This window comes from Salvelinus namaycush, chromosome 1 (genome assembly GCF_016432855.1).
Source record: "Salvelinus namaycush isolate Seneca chromosome 1, SaNama_1.0, whole genome shotgun sequence".
NCBI lineage: Eukaryota > Metazoa > Chordata > Actinopteri > Salmoniformes > Salmonidae > Salvelinus > Salvelinus namaycush.
Window position 1 is genome coordinate 18,746,385 of NC_052307.1, and position 22,012 is coordinate 18,768,396.

The 22,012-nt window shown below is 41.0% G+C and overlaps 1 protein-coding gene across 1 annotated transcript in view; it reads right to left on the minus strand.

The window, feature by feature from the left end:
- jak2b (Janus kinase 2b) overlaps positions 1 to 22,012 on the minus strand; it is a 50,778-nt gene that overhangs the window by 539 nt on the left and 28,227 nt on the right. Inside the window, exons 5-23 of the mRNA XM_039005469.1 lie at positions 21,768 to 21,913; positions 21,190 to 21,481; positions 20,353 to 20,472; positions 20,039 to 20,196; positions 19,819 to 19,930; positions 19,454 to 19,640; positions 14,867 to 14,991; positions 14,544 to 14,678; positions 14,212 to 14,299; positions 13,575 to 13,702; positions 13,198 to 13,336; positions 12,744 to 12,895; positions 12,456 to 12,606; positions 12,002 to 12,138; positions 11,580 to 11,769; positions 8,655 to 8,779; positions 8,257 to 8,429; positions 6,945 to 7,062; positions 159 to 272 (exon numbers count right to left, since the gene is read on the minus strand). Coding sequence (XP_038861397.1) covers positions 159 to 272; positions 6,945 to 7,062; positions 8,257 to 8,429; positions 8,655 to 8,779; positions 11,580 to 11,769; positions 12,002 to 12,138; positions 12,456 to 12,606; positions 12,744 to 12,895; positions 13,198 to 13,336; positions 13,575 to 13,702; positions 14,212 to 14,299; positions 14,544 to 14,678; positions 14,867 to 14,991; positions 19,454 to 19,640; positions 19,819 to 19,930; positions 20,039 to 20,196; positions 20,353 to 20,472; positions 21,190 to 21,481; positions 21,768 to 21,913 — 2,790 coding nt within the window. The remainder of the gene's footprint in view (positions 1 to 158; positions 273 to 6,944; positions 7,063 to 8,256; positions 8,430 to 8,654; positions 8,780 to 11,579; positions 11,770 to 12,001; positions 12,139 to 12,455; positions 12,607 to 12,743; positions 12,896 to 13,197; positions 13,337 to 13,574; positions 13,703 to 14,211; positions 14,300 to 14,543; positions 14,679 to 14,866; positions 14,992 to 19,453; positions 19,641 to 19,818; positions 19,931 to 20,038; positions 20,197 to 20,352; positions 20,473 to 21,189; positions 21,482 to 21,767; positions 21,914 to 22,012) is intronic.

Below are 22,012 nucleotides of genomic sequence, written 5' to 3' on the forward strand. Positions count from 1 at the left end.
CACTCACATTGCTCAGTTAAGGTACTAAGTTAACTGTGGAAACTGCAACCCCTCTTTTACACATGTTATGTCACTGCATCATTAAGGAAGGCAAACGCACTATAAAGACTGAACAATGCAATACAAAATGGACATAATGACTAGAACCCAGCCCTTACCTCCATGGGACAGCCCACAGGTTGAGGCAGCCTGCTGCCTGACTTGAGGAGCTCAATGAGATGATAGACAATCAGCTGGCCCTTCTTGTCATTACCCATCATGCCCATGAACATCTGAGGATGTGGAGAAAGGATGGTTGGTCAGGTGTGAACTACAAATGATCAAACAAGTATATGTAAACTAGGTCACTATAATGCAAGGAGTGCAGGGATGTTTGCAGTTGTTTTAGGTCTCTATTGCACACATACAGTATACTTTCCTTTATTTGCAGGCTCATGTGTATACAAGTAGACTCAAGTAGAGTCTGACAATGTGTCTTAACATACAGTCCCTTCAGAAAGTATTCACACTCCTTCAATTTTTTCTTATTTGGTGGTGTTACAAATTAGGATTAAAATGGATTTCATTGTAATTGTTGGTCAATGATCTACACAAAATACTCTAATGCCAAAAGTAATATTTTTTTTAAATGTATGAAAAATAAAACACTTATATATCTTGATTAGATAAGTATACACCCCCCTGAGACAATACATGTTAGAATCCCCTTTGGCAGTAACTACAACTGATTTTTGGGGGGTAAATCTCTAAGAGCTTTGCACACCTGGATTGTACAATATTAACATTCTTTAAGCTCTGTCAAGTTAGTTGTTAATCATTGCTTGACAACCATTTTCAAGTATTGCTATAGATTTTCAAGCCGATTTCAGTCAAAACTGTAGCTAGGCCACTCAGGAACATTCGATGTCGTCTCGGTAAGCAACCAGTGTAGATTTGGACTTGTGCTTTAGGTTATTGTTCTGCTGAAAGGTGCAATTTTCTCCAAATGTGTTGGAATTAATTAGACTGAACCAGGTTTTCCTCTAGGATTTTGCCTGTGCTTAGCTGTATTCCCTTTCTTTTTATCCTAAAAAAACTCCCTAGTCCTTGCCATGACGAGCATACCCTTAACATGATGCAGCCACCACCATGCTTGAAAATATGAAGAGTGGTACTCAGTGATGTGTTGGATTTTCCCCAAACATAACACTTTGTATTCAGGACCAAAAAATAATTTTGTTGCCACATTATTTGCAGTATTACTTAACTTCTCTATGGTAGGGGGCAGCATTCGGAATTTTGGATGAAATGCATGCCCAAATTAAACTGCCTGCTTCTCGGGCCCAGAAGATATGAAATGCATATAACTGGTAGATTTGGATAGAAATCACTCTAAAGTTTCCAAAACTGTTAAAATAGTGTCTGTGAGTATAACAGAACTGATTTGGCAGGCGAAAACTTGAGAAAAATCCATTCAGGAAGTATATTTTATTTTGGTTTTGTAGTTTTCTATTCAATGCCATTACAGTATCCATTGACTTAGGACTCAAATTGCAGTTTCTATGCCTTCCACTAGATGTCAACAGTCTTTAGAAATTGTTTCAGGCTTGTATTCTGAAAAATGAAGAAGTAAGAGCAGTCTGAATGAGTTGACCCTAAAGTGTCACAGAGCTTTTTCATGCGCGAGACCGAGAGAGTGCGTTTCTTGTTTACCTTTTAAATTGACGACGTTATTGTCCGGTTGAAATATTATCGATTATTTAGTCTAAAAACAACCTGAGGATTGAATATAAACATCGTTTGACATGTTTCTATGAACTTTACAGATACAATTTGGATTTTTTTGTCTTCCTGTTTTGACTGCGTTTGAGCCTGTGGATTACTGAAGAAAACGCGTGAAAAAAAATGAGGTTTTTGGATATAAAGAGACTTTATTGAACAAAAGGAACATTTATTGAGTAAATGAATGTCTACTGAGGGCAACCATATGAAGATCATCAAAGGTAAGGGATTAATTTTATCTCTATTTCTGACTTGTGTAACTGTTCTACTTGGCTGGTTACTGTTTGTAATGATTTGTCTAGTGGGCTATGTTCTCAAATAATCGTAAGGTATGCTTTCGCCGTAAAGCATTTTTAAAATCTGACACCGTGGTTGGATTCACAAGAAGTTAAGTTAGTATTGAAGCACTTTTTTGGGGGGGGGCTTTATATACTCTGTACTTTATACTTTGGATTTGAGATCAAATGTTTCATATGAAGCGACAGTACAGAATGTCAGATCTTATTGAGTAACAATGTTGTTTATCCAACCTTTTTGTTGTTGTTGGTGGATCAGCGTTAATATTGCGGAAAGATTGGTGCTTCCATCAATGTAATTGTCTGCATCATTTCCAATCCCTGATATATTTTTGGGGTAAATACATACATAACATACAGTTGAAGTCAGAAGTTTACATACACTTAGGTTGGAGTCATTAAAACTAGTTTTTCAACCACTCCACAAATTTCTTGTTAAAAAACTATAGTTTTGGCAAGTCAGTTAGGACATCTACTTTGTGCATGACACAAGTAATTTTTCAAAAAATTGTTTACAGACAGATTATTTCACTTATAATTCACTGTATCACAATTCCAGTGGGTCAGTACTGAACCTATGTGCCAAGGGGGATGAATACTTTTGCAAGGCACTGTATATGTATGTAATGTATGTACAGTTGAAGTCGGAAGTTTACATACACCCTAGCCAAATATATTTAAAACTCAGTTTTTCACAATTCCTGACATTTAATCCTACTAAAAATTCCCTGTTTTAGGTCAGTTAGGATCACCACTTTCTTTAAGAATGTGAAATGTCAGGATAATAGTTGAGAGAATGATTTATTTCAGCTTTTATTTATTCCATCACATTCCCAGTGGGTCAGAAGTTTACATACACTCAATTAGTATTTGGTAGCATTGCCTTTAAATTGTTTAACTTGGGTCAAACGTTTTGGGTAGCCTTACACAAGCTTCCCACAATAAATTGGGTGAATTTTGGCCCATTCCTCCTGACAGAGCTGGTGTAACAGTCAGGTTTGTAGGCCTCCTTGCTCGCAGACGCTTTTTCAGTTCTGCCCACAAATTTTCTATAGGATTGAGGTCAGGGCTTTGTGATGGCCACTCCAATACCTTGACTTTGTTGTCCTTAAACCATTTTGCCACAACTTTGGAAGTATGCTTGGGGTCATTGTCCATTGACCCATTTGCGACCAAGCTTTAACTTCCTGACTGATGTCTTGAGATGTTGCTTCAATATATTCACATAATTTCCTTTCCTCATGATGTCATCTATTTTGTGAAGTGCACCAGTCCCCTCCTGCAACAAAGCATCCCCACAACATGATGCTGCCACCCCCATGCTTCACGGTTGGGAGGGTTTTCTTCGACTTGCAAGCTTCCCCCTTTTTCCTCCAAACATAACGATGGTCATTATGACCAGTTATATTTTTGTTTCATCAGACCAGAGGAAATATTTTGTGAAGTGCACCAGTCCCCTCCTGCAACAAAGCACCCCCACAACATGATGCTGCCACCCCCGTGCTTCACGGTTGGGAGGGTTTTCTTCGACTTGCAAGCTTCCCCCTTTTCCCTCCAAACATAACGATGGTCATTATGACCAGTTATATTTTTGTTTCATCAGACCAGAGGAAATTTCTCCAGAAAGTACGATCTTTGTCCCCATGTGCAGTTGCAAACCGTAGTCTGGCTTTTTTATGCCGGTTTTGGAGCAGTGGCTTCTTCCTTGCTGAGCGGCCTTTCAGGTTATGTCAATATAGGACTCGTTTTACTATGGATATAGATACTTTTGTACCCGTTTCCTCCAGCATCTTCACAAGGTCCTTTGCTGTTGTTCTGGGATTGATTTGCACTTTTCGCACCAAAGTACGTTCATCTCTAGGAGACAGAACGCATCTCCTTCCTGAGCGGTATGATGGCTGCATGGTCCCATGGTGTTATACTTGCGTATTATTGTTTGCACAGATGAATATATATATTTTTATTTATCACAATTTTCTTTAACCATTTTTGGTCTTTAATGCAGGGCCGACAGACAAGTTCGTAACTTTTCCCCCCTTCCACTTGCCTCTTCCATTTTTGTGGTAATGCTGCAATTAGTTGGTTGTAATTTTGGGTAGAGCAGACATTTCCATATGTCTGTGTTAGCTGCATGTGTGACATAACTCCACCAGTTGTATTTGTGATATAATTTATCCTTTTTCGATTCAATTAGTATATTTGAGTTTAACCACAATATTTGTTGTATTATTTGTTCTGCCTTTTCAGGTGGATTTAAACTGAAATTGAAAACAACTTTCTAAGGCTTGTTTAAAAAATGTTGTTTTCAAATAACTGAAAGTGAGCAGCTGTAATCTGAATAAAGGGAAAAAGGCCATTCTTGAACATAGGGTGAGACATTCTTACTAATTTACTAGAGAACCATTACAGATTTAAGTATAACCTTTGTATGACTGATGCCTTTAGTGAGAGATCTAATGCTTTAATATTTAATGATTTCCGCCCTCCAAATTCATATTCATTATATAAATAGGCCCCTTTAATTTTGTCTGGCTTGCCATTCCAAATAAATTGGAATATTTTTTGTTAATATAATTTAAAAAGCAGGTCACTAGGTGTAGGCAAAACCATAAGGAAATAGGTAAATTGTGATATGACTAGAGTTAATCAGGATTAGTTTTCCACAAATAGACAGGTATTTTCCTTTCCATGGTAGCAAGACCGTATCCATTTTTGCGAACTTTCCTATTTTTTCCGAACTTTCTATAAAAATGTATTGGACTGAGATCATTTCTTTCTTTCGGGATATGTATACTGAGTATGTCCACGTCCCCATCAGACCATTTTATTGGTAACCTACACGGTAATGTAAAAGTAGCATTTTTTTGTGATCCAATACGTAATAATACGTAACACTTATCATAATTTGGTTTTAACCCAGAGAGGTTAGAAAAAGTATCTAGATCCTCTGTGAGGCTGTGGAGGGATTCTAATGGTGGTTTTAAAAGAAAACATGAATCATCAGCGTACCATGACACCTTTGTTTTTAAGCCATGGATTTTTAATCCCTTAATATTATTGTTGGATCTAATTTTAACAGCTAACAGCTAACATTAATAAATAGATATGCCGATAGTGGACAACCTTGTTTAACCCTTCTTGACAGTTTAAAACTTTCTGAGATGTAGCCATTATTTACTATTTTACACCTAGGGTTACTATATACATATACTAGAAACTTTAACCCATTTTATAAAGAGATTCTCCAAAATTGAAATATTCCAGGCATTTACATATAAACTCCAGTCGTACTTTATCAAAAGACTTTTCATAGTCAGCTATGAAAACCAGGCCTGGTTTCCCCGATATTTCATAGTTTTCTATTGTTTCCAGTGCTTGTCTTATATTATATCCAATGTATCGTCCATGTAAAAAACCTGTCTGATTAGTATGAATAATATCTGACAAAACCTTTTTAATTCTATGCGCCAAGCATTTAGCTAGAATTTTTGTATCACAACACTGAAGTGTAAGAGGCCTACAATTTTTTTAATGGACTGGATCTTTATATATACACCACTTGGATCCTGTTTCAGTAATAATGAAATCAGACCACCTTGTTGCGTGTCCGATAATCTACCGTTTATATAGGACTGGTTAAAACATGCTAATAATGGTCCTCTGAGTATATAAAAAAAAGTTTGGTATACTTCTACTGGTATGCCATCCAGCCCTGGAGTTTTCCCAGACTTAAAGGCTTTAATTGCATCAAGAAGTTCCTCCTCTGTAATTTGGCCTTCACATGAGTCTCTCTGTACAGATGTTAATATTACATTATTAATAGTAAAAAAATACATACAATTAGCATCGGTTAGTGGAGATGGAGGAGACTGAAATGGAAACATATTCTTAAAGTACTTTACATCCTCTTCCAAAATATAGTCCGGTGAATCATCCTTCTTTTTCTCATATCACCATCATTAAAAACTCTAACTGTTTCAAAATCACCATTGGCCTCATGGTGAAATCCATGAGCACTTTCCTTCCTCTCCGGCAACTGCGGTAGGAAGGATGCCTGTATCTTTGTGGTGACTGGGTGTATTATACACCACCCAAAACCCAATTAACAACTTCACAATACTCAAAGGGATATTCAGCGTCTGTTTTGGACATTTTTACACATCTACCAATCGGTGCCCTTCTTTTCAAGGCATTGAAAAACCTCCCTGGTCTTTGTGGTTTAATCTGTGCTTAAAATTCACTACTCGATTGAGGGACCTTACAGATAATTGCATGTGTGGGGTACAAAGATGGGTTAGTCATTCAAAAATCCTGTTAACCACTATTATTGAACACAGAGTGAGTCCATGCAACATATGTGATTTGTTAAGCACATTTCTACTCCTGAACTTGCCATAACAAAGGGGTTGAATACTTATTGACTCAAGACATTTCAGCTTCTAATTTGTTCGACAAACACAATTCAAATTTGACATTATAGGGTATTGTGTGTAGATCAGTGGCACAAATCTCAATTTAATACATTTTAGTTCAGGCTGTAACAACAAAATATGGAAAAGTAAAAGGGTGTGAATACTTTCTGAAGGCACTATAGCTCCAACCTTGGTTCATAGCATGTTTATACTGTGTGAGCAACTTATTCTTATGTCCCTTTCTAGCTTTTGGGCATCATAGTTTGTTTTAACAGGCTATGTGATCTTAACGTAGCCTGTTAAAATTACCCTGATGTTCCCCTTGACACCATGGGGCCTTATGCTGTAACATATACCATCTTTGCCTGAGGTCAGTAGGCTTTGCATATACAAGTAGCAAGTATTTAATGAGACAACATATTAGATGTATTTGAAGAAAAAAAATCAGAGAAGGGAGAGAGAGAGATGAACTCACTGCAGGAGGGCTGCAGTTCTTGTCGCTGTGGGTGAACAGTTCATAAAGCACTACGCCAAAGCTCCAGATGTCAGAAGCCACAGAGAACTTGCTTTCCGTCAGAGACTCTGGGGCATACCTGCACAACAACACAAAAAAAGTGTCCCAAATCTCTCTCTTATTTTTCTCTCAAAAAAAGGATGACTAGGAATTACAGTTACACCGCATAGGAAGCCAAGGAAATGTGTGAAGACGAACAGCTAAAGCACAAATCTAACACAGGAACTAATAATAAAGTCAGGAACAAGATTGCACAGTTCATAGAACTCTAAACTAGGGCTGGACAAAATGTTCAAAATACAGTATCATATCACAATATTATCCACATTTTTCACAGAATAATGGCATTTGACAGTTGTTTTTATGTTTTTGAATAATAAAAGTTCTAAATAAGCTTTGACTAGTGCATGACCCTAGGGTGGCAACAAATTCTAAGTGGATTTAACGGGGCTGTCTCTATTCTGACTGTTTTAAAACAGCGGTGTCAAACTCATTCCATGGCCATGTGTCTGCTGGTTTTTGGTTTCACCTTTCAATTTGTGTCCAATTAAGATCTAGATAACCAGGCGAGGGGAGTTCCTAACTAATCAGTGACCCTAATTAATCTATCGCGTACACGGGAGGAGCGAAAACCTGCAGACACTCGGCCCTCCATGGAATGAGTTTTGACACGTGTTTTAAACTGTTTAGTCAACTTCAACCCAAAATCATTTATAGCATTTATCAATTTTTGCATTTACTGCACTCGTTTGCTATCATTTCCACACTGTGGCTTGTTTGTTTTGTCTTTATCATCAAAAAGTCACTTTTCCCTTATTTTTCTCTGTAACCATGTTTCCATCCACAGTTTTTATGTGAGTAAAGGCATACTGTATAAATAATCATCACGACAGCTTTGTTAGAAACGGGAAGTTTCGGTACAATTTTATAAATGCTGGCAGATGATTTCTTCATCCTTTTGTGTCTGTAAAATCGTGTGAGAAATGGCGGTGGAAATGCCTCAATACCGGTATGTAGTAAATATAAGTAAACCACCTAGTCCTACTTTAAACGATTATGTTGGTTAACTTCAAGAAATATCATTGTCACTACAAAAATAAAAACTGTTCTTTCTGCCAGTGACCGAATAAAACTGTCTCTCCAGGATTTGCAGAGTTTTTAAAAATGATTTTCACAATATGCAATGATTTCAATGATGATAATAAGCACGGAATTGTTAATTTTGCTAAAGAAAGATAGCAGAATCCTGGAGGGACTGCTAAAGGTGTCTAACCAGAAGATGGGGCTCTCTCCAGGCTCCTTGACCATATAGTACTCCTTGTCCTGGGGCAGGACCTTGCTCAGGCCAAAGTCCCCAATCTTCACCCTCAGCTCACTCTCTACCAGGATGTTCCGGGTTGCCAGATCTCTGTGGATGTAGCGCTTGGTTGCCAGGTACTCCATACCCTGCACACACAAAAGAACAAAGACAAAAACGTTCAGACCTCATACATGCTTTACCTTTACTTCACACTAGGTTGCAGTCTGTATTAGTGTGTATTATAATGTTATGAACTATCACCATATGGTAAACATCAGGCATCAGTTGAGGGTAGATATCTGGATATGGAAGAGTAAAACCATTATAATCAAAAGGTTAATGTTACTTTCATATCTGGTCACTATCAGTACCTTGCATATCTGAGCGGTATAATGCACCAGTTTCATGTGGTCTATTCTCTGCTTGTTCTTGATGAGGTAATCTCTCAGACTCCCATAGGGCAGGTATTCCATGATCAGTCGCAGGTTTCTCCGGCCTGCAGACAACAAACAAATAGAGAAACATTCACCTCTGCACTGACTTAGGATTCTACGAATAACTCGCTGAACTTGTCTTCCTACTGGATTAAAAGGATCTGTTGGAGTTACAAGGCAACTACTATTCACCTTCTGTGACTTTCAGAGAACATAAAAACACTGCCAACTTTCCTGCTCACTCAGAGTTCACACATCAATAGTGTATTTTAGAATGATCTTTTCAGAAGCAAACAGGTTACTAATTATCGGATCCTGGACTAACAGGTTACTAGATCTTCGACTTCGCACACGACTGTGTGGCCATGCACGACTAACACCATTATCAAGTTCGCTGACGACACAACGGTGGTAGGCCTGATCACAGGCAACGATGAGTCAGCCTACAGGGAGGAGGTCAGAGACCTGGCAGCATGGTGCCGGAGCAACAACCTCTCCCTCAATGTCAGCAAAACGAAGGAGCTAATCATGGAAAACAGGAAACGGGGGGGGGGGGGGGGGGGGGGGAAGCACACCCCCATCCACATCGACGGGGCGGCAGTGGAGCAGGTCAAGAGCGTCATGTTCCACGGTGTCCAAATCCTTAAAAACTCAAATGGTCCAAACACAGTCGAGAAGAAGGCGTGACAGTGCCGCTCCCCCTCAGTGAGGTTGAAAAAGTTTGCCATGGCCCCTCAAATCCTGAAAAGGTTCTACAGCTTTACCATTGAGAGCATATTAACTGGCTGCATCACTGCTTGGTAGGGCAATAGCACCGCCCTCGATCGCATGTCGCTGCAGAGGGTTGTGCGGACAGCCCAGTACATCACTGGGGCCGAGCTCCCTGCCATCCAGGACCTCTATATCAGGCAGTGTGAAAAGAAGGCCCGGAAAATCGTCAAAAACCCCAACCACCCAAGCCATAGACAATTTTCTCTGCTGCCGCATCGCAAGAGGTACTGGTACATCAAGTCTGACACCAACAGGCTCTTGAACAGCTTCTATCCCCAAGAAATACGACTGATAAATAGCTACACGGACCGAGTTTACCTTGTATCTTATTGACCTTATATTTCAGTGTCTCGACGCACACTTACAGGGCCCTACACACTCACGCCATCATTTGCTCACACAAAATATGAACATACATTTATACACTCTACACACCTGCACACCCACTCACATGCAAGCTGCTGCTACTCTGTTTATTTTATCCTGTTGCCTAGTCACCTTACCCCTATACATATCTACCTCCATCACTCCAGTATCCCTGCACATTGTAAATATGGTATTGGAACCGACCATGTAAATAGTATGCTTACTTACTTATTGTGTTCTTCATATTTCGTCTTATTTCTCATGTGTTTTTTTCCCGAGTATTACATTGTTATTGATTATTGCATTGTTGGGTTTTGAGTTTGCAAGAAAGGCATTTCACTGTACTTGTGCATGTGACATTAAAACTTTAAACTTGAGCCTTAAAATAAATACTTTAGGGTTTTGGCAATGAAGCGTTAGCGCAATGGCTGGAAGTTTATGGGTATCTGCTAGCATGCTAGTACATTGAACAAAAATATTAACGCAACATGTAAAGTGTTGGTCCTGTGTTTCATGAGCCGAAATAAAAGATCCCAGAAATGTTCCATCCATAAGCTTCTTTCGCTCAAATTTTGTGCACAAATTTGTTTACATCCCTGTTAGTGGGAATTTCTCCTTTGACAAGATAATCCATCCACCTGACAGGTGTGGCATATCAAGAAGCTGATTAAACAGCATGATCATTACACAGGTGCACCTTGTGTTGGGGACAATAAAAGAACACTCTAAAATGTGCAGTTTTGTCACACAACCCAATGACACAGATGTCTCAAGTTGAGGGAGCATGCAATTGGCATGCTGACTGCAGGAATGTCCACCAGAGCTGTTGCCAGATAATTTAATGTTCATTTCTCTACCATAAGCTACCTCCAACTTCGTTTTAGAGAATTTGGCATTACGTCCAACCGGCCTCACAACCGCAGACCACGGGTAAACACGCCAGCCCAGGACCTCCACACTCGGCCTCTCCACCTGCGGGATCGTCTGAGAACAGCCACCAGGACGGCTGATTAAACTGAGTATTTCTGTCTGTAATAAAGCACTTTTGTGGGGAAAAAATGATTCTGATTGACTGGGGCTGGCTCCTGAGTGGGTGGGCCTATGCCCTCCCAGGCCCACCGATGGCTGTGCCCCTGCCCAGTCATGTGAATTCCATATATTAGGGCCTAATTTATTTATTTCAACTGATTGATTTACTCAGTAATATCATTGAAATTGTTGCATGTTGAGTTAATAGTCTTGTTCAGTATAAATACCCAGACTTCCAGTCATTGCGTTAATGCTAGTTAGCATTGGCTAGCACAACTACTGTACCTCTAACTTCCTTCATACTGGACACAGAGACATAAGTTGTTGCCATATGTAGGACAGAGACTTGTAAAGTAAACTGAGGAGTTTGCTCCTCTCCTCGATTGCCTCCTCCGGCCAAAGATACTCAGGTGTATCCTATTGCAGAATTGTTTTGAAATCCGCCACACCCCCTTTGAATCAGCTGTTGTTTTCTCGGAGGTGAAAATCATGCACATGTAAAATGGTATGCTACTTATCCATGTATAGATCTATACATGGATGTACCTTACCACTTCACATACGTATTTTGGGATTCCTCCTCTGTAAATGTAATTTGCCTGATGACGCACTAGTGGAGAGTAATTTCAATTGGACCTTTTTCGAAAGGAGGAGAGGACGCGAGGAATCAAGCCAATCCCACACGTCACACTGTACCTGCGCTGTAACACACTCCTTTGTATTTGACGATATTCTCATGCTGAAGAGACTTGAGGATCTCGATCTCCCGCTCAAAGTCCCGCATGTGCTCTGCCGTGCTGTGCTGAAGCTTCTTCACAGCCACAACCTCCCCCGTGTTGTCCTGGAGAGGGTCGTACCGGCACATCTCCACACTGCCAAAGTTACCCTGATGGAAGAAACCAACATGATTAAGTAGGACTGAAGAGATGACATTAAAATCAGCTGATTACTTAATGAAGCGATTTGAGACGGAATCAGAAAGATCCACCTCCACAAACGAGAACACTGTGTGGTGTTCAAAGACCATGAATGATCATCTTTGGTCATCATTGTTCATGACAATGAGTGTGATTCCTTAGCTTGTGGCCATCATTGGCTGTGATACTGTGGTTCCTTACCTTGCCTAACTGCTGTAGGAAGATGAGGTGTCTCTCCTCAAACTGGACTGGCTCCTGGTTCTCAAACGCCCCAGTGACCCACGGGGACGCTGCTGTTCTGTTTGGCAGCAGGTCACTCTCCACAATCAGCTCATATTCTGTGGGCAAAAACAGCACAATGTCAAATCACGTAGACATGTTCAAGAATGACAGTATTTTTTGCAGACTTGTATTTGTTCCATGTCTGCTTGGATTCTCCCCATCTCTTTTAAGCCCCTAGCAGCACTTGGTCCACCTAAAACACAAACACCGGTAACAGCCTGGATATAATATAGGCTGGTAATATGGCCACCATTACACCCATGACAATTATAATAATCATGACCTCCTTGAGACAATTAACTCAATGAAGAGACCCTAGGACCCATCACTATGACCCAGTTTAAATCGGCAATGACTGTAGCAATGCACTGACCAGGCGTGAACAGGCTGTTGAGGTCCCTGATGATAACCCTGAAAGAGGGTCTGAACGTGGGCTCGTAGTCCATGCAGCTGGTGATCAGGTTAGCAAGCTCAGTCCACTTAGGAGCAGGCAGCTGGTGGCGGTCCTCGTAAAATAGGTTTTTCTGAACCAAAGAATCATTAGAGGTATGTTAGTTTGAGACTCTTTGTAGTAGGACTGCATATCAAATTGCATTAGTGTAAACATACTGCTACATATTTCTAAAACATAACCTACTGGTATTGCTGATGTGATCCTCACCTTAGAGTTGTCCAGTGTCGCCAGTGGTTTCTCCCCTCCACTGCAGATCTCCCACAGCGTTGTGCCAAAGCTCCACTTGTCTGCTGCAAGGCTCAGGTTGGTAGAATCCTCAATACATTCAGGAGGCACCCAGGGGATTCGCTCAACCAAAACTGGGCCAGACCACAATATGTAATTAATAATTAATTGACAATCAATTCACACAGAATTTAGTGTTTAATAATCCTAACTCTGAAATAGTACAATATGATTTGAATATAATATCTAGGTTGTAATATTTTAAGATGTGAAAGGTTGTAAAAACTGAGGTATTCAAGGATTTTTGGAGGTGTGTCTCAGGTCATAGCTGGGGTAACTTCGTGCACACAACTGAGTTTTGATGGATAAACGTTGCCCCCTTCTGGCAACCTAGTGGTAACACCGGTGTATCAGAGGAAGAGAGAGGAGAACTCACTATCTTTGGGCAGGACAGTGATGCTGACACCAGGGTCACTCAGCTTGATGAAGGGGGGATTCCCAGTTTTCCGATCCTCTTCCCGGATCAGCAGGACGTTCTTGGCACAGACGTTCCCATGAGCAAGGTTCTTTTCCTCCTGCGGGATTGAGGAAAGGGGACAGTCAAGAGCGGAGGAGACGGGACAGTCAGGAGGGGACGGGAAAGTCAGGAGCAGAGGTGCATCACACCAACTAACTAAACATTCACAAACTTCCTGCAGGCACTGATGGACTGGGGCATTCTGTGGCTTGTAACACTGAGAATGTATAATTATCCATAGAGTCCCTTTATCAATGAGCAGCCATGTCTGTAGTACAGGTTGGGTTCAGCCTTACCAGGAAGTGCATGGCCCAGGCAAGCTGCTTGGCCACTTCAAGCTTCCACAAGATGTTGACTGAGTTTTTGTTCTTCTTCAGGTATGTGTCCAGGGAGCCAAACTTCACATACTCCTGCACCATGATATCTGTAAGAGTTAACAGCATTTTTACAGGGGTTAAAACACAAGACACTGTGCCAAAGGATTAATCAAATGCCACTATTAATTAACCTTTTTGCAATAAAGCATAAATATCGCTATATCAGCTTTCATCGAATCCAGCCCTCCAGTCATATGCAGCACTACATTACATACCAGAGACAACATGGGCCAATCTAAAAGTAGCAGAGGAACACTCATAGAGCACAGAGGCCGGCAGATTAAGAATGGTCAGGTAAGAGGGTTTTGATGAAACAGCTCGGTATTGTAATCCCCCTAAGAATAGCCCACCTTGACTCTGCTGTGGTCTCTTCTTCAGGTTACACAGATTATTATAACGGGTCAGAGGATCATCAGTCACAGTAGGGTAGTGGACATTAAAGGATAATAACCTAAGCTTAAAACGCAGGCAGGTAGTATGGATGGAGGGACAACACTCATTCACTTGCTTTATCTGTTATATACATTTCCCAACTGAGACAGATTGATTGACTCACTCTCCTCCCCGCACACACACACGCCGTAGTTCAGCACCAGGTGCTTGTGGGATAGCTGGCTCATCATGCTGGCTGCCTCAAAGAAAGACTGTAGAGAAGGAGAGAGATAACCATCATTAATAAACACCGTCATCATTCATTATAGCCCACCATAGACAATGTCTGATTTAAGACAATAACGCCAATAGACATGACCACAGGCAATTAGTCACCTGCTCTTACTTTCTTTGTAGAAAGATTAAGTACTTTACTTTTTGCCAATCAACTCAGGAAAACGGTTTAATGTCTGATATGTGTATATAATCTATGTGTATATAATCTTAGTTTCTTACCTCCGAGTAGTTCCTGTGGGCCTTGTCCAGGACTTTCATGATGACCTCTGTTTGGTGCATCTCCCCGTAGTCTCCCAGCTCCTTGCGGACCCCTTTGAAGATCTTTGTGAATGTCCCTTGGCCTTGACTCTCAGTCTAAAAAACACACAAACAAGACAATGTCTACAATAAAAGGATGCATTCCTGAATCTTTCATTGATAATAAACAGACACTGCATGCTGGTTATCCAAAACTGTACTAAACAGTGAGATGATGACATCTACAATTTTGCTGTATGAATGAAAATAAGACTGTGTGTCTGTGTTGAACGTGAAATGCTTACATATTCCAGGTCCTCTTTCCTGATCTTGTGGAACACCATTTGGTTGATGTTGCGTCTCTGTAGGGAGGGAGAGAGTGGCACATCTGAGCCCTTGTTACTCCTGGATACCAGTAAACTGGACTTGTCTGTCAAGAAAAACAAGAGGACCGTATAATCAGCCTTAACCATTGACAGTATATTGAGTTTAAGTGGAGCAATGCCTCAACATGTCAAAGAACTTCTCTGCCAATTTAGAGGCAAAAAAATCTAGATTTTAGGTGGCACTCCAGTCTCCTTTTCACCTCATTTATCAACCAATTTACTTAACAGAAGGCACATCTCAATAGCTAGTCTTGGCATGACATGACACAAGTGGGCAAGCAAGGGGGAGGCCGGTGACATTGTTAAGTTCATGTTTTAAGTATCCCTATGTTTCTGTTATTACGGGGCTATCACTCAGTCAAGAGTGCGCATGCGCAGGAAGTCGAGTCGTTGATGGACCTAGCCTTGAGTGTAATGGCTACTTTGTATTGTGTTCATATAGTAAACTTTGTTAAATTGGAACCTTGTCGTTGTGTCATTTCGAGTTAACATTGGTATCAGTGGATGGCTAATAACTACAATGTGCCACCTCGCTTCGACGAGAAGAGGTCGTACGAAAGTTGGAAAAATGAACTGGGAATCTGGACACGCGTTACTAATCTGGACGCGAAAAAGCAAGCACTTGCGGTGGTATTATCGCTCGAGGGAAGAGCGAGAGATACAGCACTGGAAATATCCGTTGAGGATTTGAACAAGGATGACGGTATGGGAACTTTGATCACAGCACTGGATTATGTATTTCTTAAAGAGAAAGACCGTGCCTACGAGGCATATTCAAACTTTGACAGTGTTACGAGAGATATTTCGGTTGCAATGACGGACTACATCATTGATTTCGAACAGAGGTACAATAGGATGCGCAAGTACGACATGGTTCTCCCCGATGCAGTGTTAGCTTTCAAGTTGCTAGATACTGCCCGTCTAGATGGTAGGGAGAAACAGTTGGCTTTGACTGCTTGTACTGTGCTGACTTTTGCATCTATGAAGTCGGCACTAAAAATAATATTTGGTTTAAAGACGTCTGTCGCGCCAATAACAGATGGAGTGAGTGACGCAATATTACACGGAGCAGCAGAGAAAAGGCGCCAACAAGTCACGTTCTCAAGACAACCAGAAGAGGGCGCCATTTCCCAGCACAAATCCACTGGACAAATATGGAAGGAGATCAAAATGTGCTATTTGTCAAAGCACTTACCATTGGGTTAAAGACTGTCCTCATAAAAATGAACAAGTTAAACTAACAGAGGAAAATATAAACACAGAGATAGATCAGTGTAACATTACACTGTTTTCAAATGAATCTGCTTCTGATACTGAGATTTTTATAGTTGAATCCTTAGGATCTGCTGTGATTGATACTGCATGTACACGGACAGTGTGTGGTGCAAAATGTCTTGATAGCTATGTCAGTGAACTAAATATGAAAGAAGTACAAAATATGATTGACACACCAAGCAACAGAGCTTTCAAATTTGGAGATGGGAGAATTGTCCATTCTACCAAGAGAGTTAAGATACCAGCAAAAATTGGTCAGACTAAGTGTCACATTGAAACAGAGGTGGTCCCTACAGATATCCCCTTACTATTAAGCAAAGCTTCCCTCAAGAAGGCAGAGGCTGTACTAGACATAAAAAATGACAAGGCAGTGATGTTTAAACAACCAGTGACTCTTGAACTTACTACCTCAGGCCACTATTGTGTAAACATTTTAGACAAAGACATCACACAGAGTCCATGCAAAAATGAGATTCTGTCTGACACAGAGCACATGGAGATTCTGACAGTCACAGAGAACATGAGCACTAAAGAAAAACACAGTATTGTTAAAGGTTTACAAACAGTTTGGACATGATACAGTTGACAGACTTCAGAAGTTACTCAGCAGTTCAGGGAATAATGATGACGAGTTGACTGTCAAGAGTGGAAAGGACCGGGAGTAGTCATTGGTCAAGATGGTGTGGTGATATTTGTGAGGCACGGAGGCATCATTGTCAGGGTGCATCACTCAAGATTGCGGAAAGTAAATGATCAACAAGATAGAGGGGCTGTTGCTGAGAATCAGTCTCCTAATGAAAATGACAAAAAGGACACAGTAACAGACACAAACCTACCAGATGTCGCATCCAATGATATGGACACTGAAACAGGAAATGGAGCAGAGACCTTCAACCATGCCACAGGTAATACTGTTGAGCGTTCAAATGAGGAAAACATTCAACAACAGCCACATGTGTTCAGAGAACATGGTTGTTCCAATCTGAAAACTGAACAAACTGTTAAATACATGGACAGAGAAAGTGGTATTCCACATACAGCAACCGTCATTGGACGAGCAGGAAAAGCAAAACACAAGAACTGGTACAACTTGCAGTACTCTGAACCAGCTACACTTTCTGGTACAACAGGGTCAGCTGACCTGTCACTTGTAGATAATATCAGAATTGAACCAATGGAAAATCGAGAAAAACAGAATGACATTCAAAATGATTATGTACTTGAAACAAAGGACGTGTCATTTGACTCAGCTAAGCTAGATGAGCTCAGTAATTGGAGGAAAAATTGAGTGTTTGAGGAAGTCAAAGACATTGGCCAAAAATGCATCTCAACAAGGTGGGTGTGCACCCTTAAAGAATCCTTAACTGGAATAGTGCCTAAAGCACGTCTAGTGGCTAGAGGTTTTGAGGAGCTGGCTGCTAAAGAACTCCCAAAAGACTCACCGACATGCGCCTCAGAGTCACTCAGATTGCTGATGTCAGTGATCTGCCAGAAAAAATGGAAACTTAATTCCATAGACATCAAATCTGGATTTTTGCAGGGAACAGAGCTGTCAAGGGACATTCACATCCGACCTCCGCCTGAAGCTAAAAGCGAAGGAACACTGTGGAAACTAAAAAAGTGTGTGTATGGACTGGCAGATGGATCACTCTACTGGTACAACAAAGTCAAGGCAACAATGCTGAATACAGGTGGAAAAATGTCACAAGTGGATCCTGCAGTCTTCTATTGGCTTGATCAATGTGACTGGAGTACTTGCCTGTCATGTTGATGACTTTATCTGGGGTGGCTCACAGACCTTCAACTGTGATTCCACACCTCAAAGCTGTTTTCTAGGTTGGCCGTGAGGAGCATGATCATTTTTGTTATGTTGGCATAGAGTTTATTACAGTTGATGGAAAAATACTGATGCAACAGGAGAGCTATATCAAGAATCTTCAACCCATTCACATGGATTCTTCAAGAGCCGTACAAAGGAATTCCCCTCTATGTGGAATTGAAGCTGGTCAATTGAGGTCAAAGATAGGACAAATTTTATGGGCTGCGAGACAGAGTAGACCTGGTTTGATGGTTGCAACTTGGCATCTAACACAAAACACGCCACTGTACAAACCATTCATGAGGCAAACAAAGTTGTTCGTAAACTGAAATCACAACAAGTGACTTTGTTGGAAAAGATGACTCTTTGAAACTAGTTGTCTTCAGTGATGCTTCGCTAGGTTAACACTGGTGGGACAAAACGGCACTTTCTACCTGTAGTTTGTGTCACTGACAACTACTCATTAGTTGATGCTGTGAAGTCAACCAAGTCTGTCACAGAGAAAAGACTTCGAGATTAGCAGCATCAAGGAACTTATTCAAGCACAGAGAATCCAGCGGATTCTGTGGTCGACCACAAAGGAACAGCTTGCTGACTGTCTGCCTAAAAAAGGAGCATCCGGTCTTGTGCTCCTACAGGCTCTCGCTCCTACAGGCTCTCAGTAATGGAAAGTGGCAGCTTGAGTAATACAAATAAAAACTGTCACACAACCCATTTGTAATGGGGATCTTGAATAATACTTGGACATTTAATTATGTTGTTGATGTTTTATTTGTCTTTAAAGAAAAGGGGGAGATTGTTAAGTTCATGTTTTAAGTATCCCTATATTTCTGTTATTACGGGGCTATCACTCAGTCAAGAGTGCGCATGCGCAGGAAGTCGAGTCGTTGATGGACCTAGCCTTGAGTGAAATGGCTACTTTGTAGTGTGTTCATATAGTATACTAAACTTTGTTAAACTGGAACCTTGTCATTTCGAGTTAACAACATCACATCAGACGAACCCCTTGAATGGCCTACACCTTGAAGTTTCCAGTTTTTATTATTTTATTTAACCAGGCAAGTCAGTTAAGAACAAATTCTTATTTACAATGACGGCCTAGGAACAGTGGGTCAGTGGGGTCAGTGGGGAACAGTGGGCCTTGTTCAGTGGCAGAACAACATATTTTTACCTTATCAGCTCGAGGATTCGATCTAGCAACCTTTCGGTTACTGGCCCAACGCTCTAACCACGCTCTAACCACTAGGCTACTTGCCACCCCAGTTGTGTCTAGAAAAATTATATTTTGCTCAAAACATATATTTTTACCATTAAGTGTGTGTACATTACTGTATTTATGCTTGGGATATTGTTTTTGTTTTTCAACAGGAAAAATTCCAACATAGCTGGAGTGAGTCTTTAAACTCAGTTACCTTTGGATTTGGGTGGGCAACACTTGCTGAACTGGAAAATTATGCCATCAGAGCGCACAGTCTCCTTCTGGTAGCAGCTCAGCAATTCCTGGAGGTTGCTGAAGTTCCTTTTGGTTCCACTCAGATTGAACTCTCCATTAGCAGCCTTAGTGATCTGGCAGTGCTTGTACTCAATGCCATCGTATACCTAAAGGAAAGCACAGGAGCAAGAACTTATAATCAAATCAGTGTTCCTGTGACATGATAGTTAAATATGTTCCAAACTGCTTATGTTCTACACAAAGGTTTTCCAATATGGCAACAACATTTTTTACATTTTTTTTATCTGTTATGTACTAAAATTATAACTTAAATACAGTACATACCCCCACGGTGAAAGTCAAAAAGTATTTGTTAAAGTCCTTAGGGCTGCATCGCAGGATGTACAGACCCCGCTTGTTCCCAGATTTTTGCAGTCTATTAATTGCAAAATCCATTCTGTGGAGAAGAACAGAGTGTATGTATGTATGCATCTCTGCAAGTTATTGATTCACAATCAGATGATGCACAGTGCTCTATAAGGGTAGGATTCCAAACTTCACTTACGAAATGGGACCATGACAGTGGCTGGTAATGGCCTCCACCAGTGCAGGGGGTGCCACTTCTTTACAGAGGTAGTGGTGTGCATCTGTCGTCAAACGATAGTAGCCATCAATCAGCGATATAAAGGACAGAGCTTCAGAGAGGCAATTGAACTCCAGCTCCTGAGACAGTGCAAAAAGGATGAGAATACAATTGTCAAGATATTTATCCAATCCAAGAAAAACTGGAGTTGATAGAATGAGGTTTCAATACTGTGGCTGTTTCAATGTGAATATTAAGAAAGGCTGGAGGAGGTGAGAGGCTGACGTCAATCTTACCAGAGTCTTGCCGTCTTGTTTATTGATGGTAACCACTCGACTCTCCATCGAGCCCTCCTTATTGGCGTGTTTAATACTGATGTCAGTAACGTCTGGGAAATCACAGTAGGTCTGCAAGTCCTGCTCGGAAAAAGGTGGGAAAACAAGACGTCGTTTGACTCAATCTAGAGGATATCATTCTTCAGATAAAGAAGTAAAATGTGTTGATTGAATAACCTTTAGTGCCAAGAAGCAGAAAATTGCATGACACGATTAGTTCTAAGCCAGCAACGAGCCAAGTACAGTATTTGCTTTTGCCCATCTTCACTGGAGAAAATTAAGTCCTTGAACATTTTAAATTGTTAAACACCACAGACTGATCTGATGCAATCCATCGGCATTGGATCCATTAGCAATGTAAGCCACTGTTGACCTACTGTAACAGCTCTTAAACCCATTAATTACTCAATTATACATTAACACCTCTAACCGTGGATTAGGAAAGAATAAAACGGCCAGGCCAAAGCTTCAAAATAGCATGACATCACCACCCTAAATTCAACTTCACAGTAAAACCCTCCTGACAACAGCATGAAACCATCTAAATAATATTGGATACATTTTGTAGGTAGCTAGCTAAATCACTGGGATTAATAGGCTATACGAGGGAACCAGGAGTTCAGTCATGTTTCCACTAAGTAAGAGATTCCACTCAAATCATAGTGTACTCATTTGCTGTATTGATCCTTCCACTTTCAGGGAAATATAGTCAGTGATGAGTCTGATAATTATGACATTTCAGCAAATTCCCCTTCGACAAGTGAACATGAACAACCTGGACAACACTGCTGTGAGTACCTGCTCAGAGTCTTTGTGCCCGTCTCTGCACCACTGGATGCCATGATCAGCCGTCACGATGATGGTGACCTGCCCTGCCGAGGATTCCCTGACCTGGAAGCGTTCGGTGTAGAAGGCCTGCTCGAGAGACTCCATGTTGATGAGGTATTTGAGCTTCAGGTCGCGTGCCGTAGCCCGGCACTGGCTGAACTGCTGGATGAACTTCTTGAAGCGGTAGCGGATCCTCTTCCTGGTCACGAAGTTGCAGTCCTGGATGTGAGCCCTCATGTCCTTGGGCAAGAAGGACTTGTAGCTGAGGTGACAGCGGGGAAGAATAGGATAAGTCAAGCCATATGGAATAGGTTAGTATAATAGGTACCTATAGAATACCAAGATACACAATAGACCATAAATAATTTACATTGCCAATTCAAGTCATTCTGTTGGCCATACTACTTACAGTATTGTTTTAGGTATGGCCTTATGGCATTGTTGTAAATATCCAGCGGATACATTTGTCTCTAGCTACAACTGACCCCCAGTACTACCAGGTTAAAACCACTTAAGTGGTTGGACATGTATTTATCTTTCCTCTGCACCTGATGGAATTGTAGATATCCAGCGGAGACATTTGTCTTTCCTTGGCTGTCCTCATCATGTCCAATACAGCCATGCCAAGGCACTCCTCCTGAGTCTCATGTGTGTTGACGATCTTCACCCAGCCATTCACAAAGTCACTCCTCCACTAAACACAGAGACAGAGGTGGGCTGGTTAATATATTGTAGTTGTCATGACTCTCCTGTGAGGATGCAAAGATCAGGTTATAATGGATCAACGACTACA